Source organism: Miscanthus floridulus, chromosome 9 (assembly GCF_019320115.1).
Source record: "Miscanthus floridulus cultivar M001 chromosome 9, ASM1932011v1, whole genome shotgun sequence".
In the NCBI taxonomy this organism is placed as follows: Eukaryota; Viridiplantae; Streptophyta; class Magnoliopsida; order Poales; family Poaceae; genus Miscanthus; species Miscanthus floridulus.
Genome location: NC_089588.1, coordinates 14,415,240 through 14,421,710, shown reverse-complemented (window position 1 = coordinate 14,421,710; position 6,471 = coordinate 14,415,240). Strand labels below are relative to the sequence as shown.

The window sequence follows — 6,471 nt, the reverse complement described above, 5'->3', positions numbered from 1 at the left end:
CTTGTTTAGTTCCCTTCAAAGTTCCAAGTTTTTTCACTCTCTCTCCATCACATCAATTTTTGGACGCCTGTATGGAGCATTAAATGTAAGTAAAAAAAATAACTAATTACACAATTTAGTTGGAAATCACGAGATGAATCTTTTGAGCTTAGTTGGTCCACGATTGGACAATATTTACCAAATAAGACGAAAGTGCTACTATTCATCGGGTTGAAATTTTCTTTAATCTAAACAAGGCCAAGTCCCCAAAGAGAAGAAGAGACAAGCAACAGGGCACGGCACAGGGCACAAAAGCTTTGCAGACTTGCAGCAGCAGCAGGAGAGAAGACCCATTCTCCAATCCCCATCATGGCAATGTCAAGACTCAAGAGAGGCACACCAGCACACCACAGACACAACTCCCCATCTCTTCTCTCTTCTCTATGAGATCATGAGATGAGTGCCTTTTATTTGCTTCCCTCACTCTCCATAATGAGGGACAGTCCTCCAAATGGCATGGCCCCACCCCCCAGTGGCTGGCTGGCCGTGGGGGCAAGCAAAAGGCTTTTTGTTCAAGCCAAGCCATCCATGAATGTGATGGTCTCCTACAACATTGGCTGATAACCCAGTTTGGAAATGTGACTAGGAAGCAAAGCAATAGCTAAGCTAAGGTAGGGCCAGTGCCACTTAAAAAAAAAAAGACACTAGCAACAATTCCTTCTGCCCCACTTCTGATCTCAACAACACTTGTAATTGTAAACTAAACAAACAAACCGCAGTCGACTAGTAGTTTGCATACTAAATAATGCACGGAGAGGCGGTTCTACGCCCGGCTCGTTTGGCTTATAAGCCGTACTTTTTCAGTCAACGAACAGTATTTTCTCTTACAACAAATCAACCAACAGTACTTTCAACCGTGGCTTATCAGCCAAACGAACAGGGCACTAATCTGAATGTGCTAATTAAACAAAGTAGTCAAGTGAGATCGCTTGATGGGGACGGTGAACTAACAAAATACGTCCCCATACACTCATCACTTTATTAGGGAATGTGCATGACTGACACTGGGTAAAGAACCAGTGGTCAGAATGTCAAGACGCAAGAATTGACAAGCTAATGACCTCGGCTCATAGAGTCATGGAGATGGAGGGGGGAGAAAAGCTGAAAACGATGTTAGAAGGAGACAGCGCATATCGAAAGGGTGGAACTCCACCAAAGATCAGTACTAGCAGTATCAAGACACTGAAATCAGCAGTAAAGTACAACTCCACAAGGGTATAATCAGCGGGAACACTTTTTTTATGGAAAGGCAGTGGGAACAGTTTGAACATGGACTAGTACTATAGTTTCAGTTTTAGACATGGTCACATGGATCTTTTTTTCTTTTTGGCAAAAAAATGTATAAACATGGAATTAGGATCCCATTGATCTAGCCACAAATACTTGGTGGTTACTTCCCTGAGAAACTACGCATAAATGAACAGCGATTAAATAAAACAGCAACATTAAAAACAAGGACTAACTGGTGATACATTGCTGAAACGAAACGATGGACAGCTGAACAAGATGCACCATTTAAACTAATTAAGCTTACATCAGTAACTATCACTATGAATGGATCTACTCCAGCAATTAGTGATCAGAAGAAATGTTTTCGCTTTCTTATCTCAGAACTGATGACCAACCAAATCGAGCAGCTAGCTACAGATGCAAAAGAACTGGCAGAACTGCTGGGAATGATTTAAGCTCTGTAGTCGTAGTAACAAACAACTCTCATCAACGGCACGGCGGCATCTGGATGGGGCGCCATGCCGACGCGGTGAGAAGGCAGAGGTCCTTCCAGCCCAGCTTGAGCGCGCCGTTCTCCTCCACCAGCGTGTACCCGTCGGAGGGGAACATTCCCAGCAGCAGGGACGCCTGGGCCGCGGCGCTGCCGGCGAGCGAGGAGGCGCGGAACCCGGACTGCGCGAGCTTCTCGCGCCAGCTGCCGAACTTGACGTCGCCGGTGCGGGCCGGCCCGCCGACGGCCAGCACGTTGCGGATCTCCCGCGACAGCAGCTGCTGCTCCACGACGTGCCGCTCGGGGCTGTCCTCACCGTAGCTCGCGTCCAGCGAGTCGAACAGCGCCGAGTAGTAGTGGACGGCCTCCACGAAGCGCGCCAGGAAGGAGCCCGAGTGGCTCAGGTCCTGCTCCACCATTGTCACAACCTTGGGGGCCAGCCTGCAGGTCCATGGATGGATGGAATCAATGAACAATTGAATCCCCGTGGTCCAATCCAACGGGCCGGGGGGGGGACAGGAGTCGTCAGTCAGGATGTGCGTTTTGTGACAACCAATCGATTCTGAATCTGTCTGATGGCATTGCCAGGACGACGCTCGACGCTAGGACGGACAGTCACAGGACTGGATCCGTGGCATCGATTGGCGGTTTTAATGATGCATCAAATCAAGGACATTGCAGTTTACGTACATGTTTATCTCATGCTTGAGATGAGATGGTTCACCAAAGAGTCGTCAGTCAGGATGTGCGTTTTGTGACAACCAATCGATTCTGAATCTGTCTGATGGCATTGCCAGGACGACGCTCGACGCTAGGACGGACAGTCACAGGACTGGATCCGTGGCATCGATTAGCGGTTTTAATGATGCATCAAATCAAGGACATTGCAGTTTACGTACATGTTTATCTCATGCTTGAGATGAGATGGTTCACCAAAAAGTACAATGGACAGATATGTACTACTGGCATGACAGTCATTGTTGGAGGAGAAAGATAACACTTTTGATAAGCCTTTTTGAGTTTAGCTTACTGATGATGGTGATCTAGTGGTTCTGTATTAAGAAATGGTGATTAGTGATAGAAGATGACAGTTATTCCATTCAGTTAGTAATCATCGTCCTGGCAGCACTTGAACTAGAAACCTTTTGGCATGGAAAGTTGGTCATGATGATAAGAACTTTCAGCTCCCTCCTCTCCTAGTGATCTCCACTAACCAAATGCAAGCGAAATCTATCTTTTGTGGTTCTGGGATCACCAAAGACCATGGAGGATACACTACTACAGACTACTCCAGTACGGTATCATCTCAAAGCATTGTCAAGATTCAACCTTTTTAAGCCTAGAAAGTTGCTTGGTCATAATGACAAGCTTTTTGAGCTCCAAAACGCGATTTTTTTACTAGTATAAACCTCTGAAGAATATTTTAGAATCGTTGTACTGGATGTACTACCACGAGTGGATGCTTGACGTGCGGCTCACACATTATCCAATGCCACATTGGTTAAACTAAGTGTTAGCTGAAAAGAGGTCATGATTGCATCAAGATTTGACATGGAAGCAAGGCAGGATCGAAAATGGAGTACCTTTGGATGAGCCAGAGCGTGTTGGAGTCGGAGCCGGTGACGTCGTAGAGCGAGTGGTGCAGCCAGTGGACGGCGACGGCCTCCCGCCGCGTGACGCCGAGCTTCTCCGGGTCCACATTGCCGGCCTTCTCGGCGACGGCGCAGAACTCGAAGGGCAGGCCGAGCGTGTCGGCGAAGTCAGAGAGGCGCTTCCCCGTGGCCTCGAGCGCCTCCATGGACGCGCCGAGGCCGGTGAGCCTCACCCTGGGCGGGCCGCCGGGGCGGGAGGCGAGGATGTGGAAGAGTCCCGGCCACTGCAGCCCCTGCATGATGTCGAGGTCGATGATGTGCACGCGCTCCTCCCGCTCGAACGCCTCCTGGATGGCCTGGTTGGCGGTGAAGTGCGAGAACTTGACGAAGGGGCTGATGCCGTTGAACACCTGGAACGCGGCGGCGACGCGGCCGTGGAGCCGCGCCGCGGCGGGGGTCCCCGGCGGAAGCGGCGCGTACAGGCCCAGGCACGAGCTGACGAGGCGCGCCGACATGGCCTCCGCGAAGTAGGCGGCGACGCGCTGCGTGGAGGTGCCGAACGGCGTGGCTAGCTCCGCGATCTCCAGCAGCGTCTGGTGCGCGTCGTCGAGGTTGTCCGCGTTCACGGCCTCCGCGCACTGCAGCAGCAGCGTCAGCAGGTGGAGCCCCTCCTCGTCGCGCTGCTTCCGCCGCTGTTCCTCCTTCCGCTCCTTCGCGGCCGCGGCAGCTGCGGCCGCGGCCGCGGCGGCTGCCGCAGCGGTCTCCTCCGCCGTCGGGGCCTTGGGAGACTGCGACGCCGGATGCGGCTCCTCCTGCTGTTGCTGCGGAGGCTCGTGGCGGCGCTTGTCTTGAAGCGGTGGAGGGGGAGGGAGCGTCAGCCCCGCGGCGGTGGCCGGAGCGCCGTGCAGGAGAGCATGCTGCTGCGAAGGCTGAGGAGGAGGCGGCGGCAGTGGGGCGGGGTCGGCGGCGAGGAGGGAGCGGAGGCGGAGCTCCAGGAGGGACGCGAGGCCGGGGTTGCATGGGTGAATGATCTCGCGGACGTTGTGGATAAGCTGCGTGATGGAGACCGCGGCGCCGCCGCTGCTCCCGATGATGTCGCGGATGATGCCGTCCACCCACGCGGTGGTGGACGCGGCCGCCGCCTCGCCGCCCGCCTGGGCCTGATGAGCATGGGCCGCCGGGTTTGGGGGCGGGGGCGCGGGCACGTCCACCTCCGCCGCGTGGTGCTGGAACGCGGGGGGCAGCTGGTGGAGCTGAGTGGGCAGCGCGGGGAGCTGCGCGCTGGCGGAGGGGGCACCACTACCACCGGCGGCGGCCGTGACGTCGGAGAGGTCGCCCGTGACGTGGCGGCGCGGCGGCGGGAGGTCCATGTCGGCCGCGGGGCGCTTGCGGACCATGACGGCGGCGGCTTCTTGGCGGTCTAGCTGGTGGAGGTAGTGGAGGAGGAAGTGGTCTTGGGAGGAAGAGGACGGAGGATGCGGAGGGAGGTGGGGGGAAGGCAGCGGCGGCAATAAGGAGTGGGAGGAGGAGGTGGAGGCGGTGGCGGTGGCATGAGAGTGGGGAAAGGAGTGGGGGGCGGAGGATGCGGCGGAGGAGGACGAGGGGAAGAGGAGGAGCGAGGAGGAGCCCATCTAGAAACGCCAAGAGGAAGCCGCCGCGCGCATGGCGATCGGGCGACCCAGCGCCAGCGCGGGGGGGAGCAGTTTGTGTGTTTTGGCGCCGCGCGGCGCGGGCTGCTGATGGCTGATGCACCACAGCGACGCACACCCAGTCAGTCAGTGGAGTGAGTAGGCTGAGCTGAGCGGATGGACGGCGACGAGGGAGGGAGACCGGGAGTAAAGAGGAAGACGCCGCTGGGAGGCGAACAAGGGCGTAAGCACAAGAGGTTAGGAGAGGCTAATTTATGGAGGTGCGGCAGCGGCAGCGGCAGCCGCAGTAGAATTTTGGTTGCCCTTGGGCTCCGTGCAGATGCTATCCTCTGTCTTTTTTAGCTCCACGAATCATGTTTGAGTATGCAATTTTATAAATTACTATTTAAAAAAAAACTTATTCTTTTAAATTGCTATTTTAAATATGGATAATCTAAAGAATTACTCCGATCACCATATCAAGGCAATTTTACAAGCACGAGGAGTGTGTCTGTAAAATTTTACACACTAGAGCCGTGGCGGCTGAATATGCAAAACTCAGTTTGGACAAACCATTCCTAAGTGTGGTTAAACCTTAAAACCATTGTGGCATTGTCGATGACTCACCTTCTGATTCCTAGCCTTCTAGGAACGCAGCTCACCTCCTCTTAACATCCCCACCGTCTTTAAGCTCTTCCTTTTCACTCCAAAAGCTCAAGAGACTGATGGGTAATGTTTCTAGTTTTATTTAATTTTTATCCATTGTTAGTGTGATTGGTAGGCTATATTTTTCTAAACTTTAAACACTAAAGAGTCAGTCGCCACCTTCTAACATGACCCTTCAAACAGAATAAGCTGACGATTAAATGGAAATGGCATACCACAATCTAGCTTTTAAATAGTATAAACAATTGTTGTAACACCTCTGGTGTTACGAACTCGTTTAGCACCGCGATTTAGGTCTAAGTTAAATTTTTGAAACGAGTTTCTCGAAATTTCTTTTAATATACTTGATGTGATAATTGAATCTGGTGACCCAGTTTTGTGGACTCGAATCAACGCCCAAGTTAAATTACGTAGTGCGTAGAAATATTTAGGAATAACGAACGACGATGCCAGCGAATAGTAAGTTTCGTTAGATTAAGCATGAAAAGCACGCTCAGTTGAAAAGCTTTGGTTTAGTTTTGACTTGCGAGCGAACGGCTCCACAGCGATGACAGGACGTCTCCCTGTCTTGCTTCGTCGCTTGTCGTCAGTAGTGCGTTCCCCCTTGTTCGAAACCAACCAACTCTGGTTTATTAGCGTCGCGCCGCATCGTCGAGTTCCGTTGTCGTGCCACTGCTCCCTCTCCATCGCGTCCTTTCTCTGATGATCACCATAATGAAGGTTGGCCGGGCTGCTGCTGTCGTATACTGATTTGTTGCCTTCCCTCCCTCACTGCTGGTTCCGTCGTTTCACTCTGCGGCATCATGAATATCTCTGTCGGCCTTTT

The 6,471-nt window shown here is 52.8% G+C and overlaps 1 protein-coding gene across 1 annotated transcript; it reads right to left on the bottom strand.

Moving 5' to 3' along the window:
- Window positions 1-1,490: 1,490 nt before the first annotated feature.
- Window positions 1,491-5,208, bottom strand: LOC136483463 (protein SCARECROW-like). The gene is made up of 2 exons (XM_066480545.1): window positions 3,343-5,208; window positions 1,491-2,200 (listed from the first exon to the last, which is right to left on the bottom strand). The coding sequence occupies exons 1-2, from the start codon at window positions 4,980-4,982 to the stop codon at window positions 1,756-1,758; spliced, it is 2,085 nt and encodes a 694-aa protein (XP_066336642.1). The 5' UTR covers window positions 4,983-5,208; the 3' UTR covers window positions 1,491-1,755.
- Window positions 5,209-6,471: the final 1,263 nt, after the last annotated feature.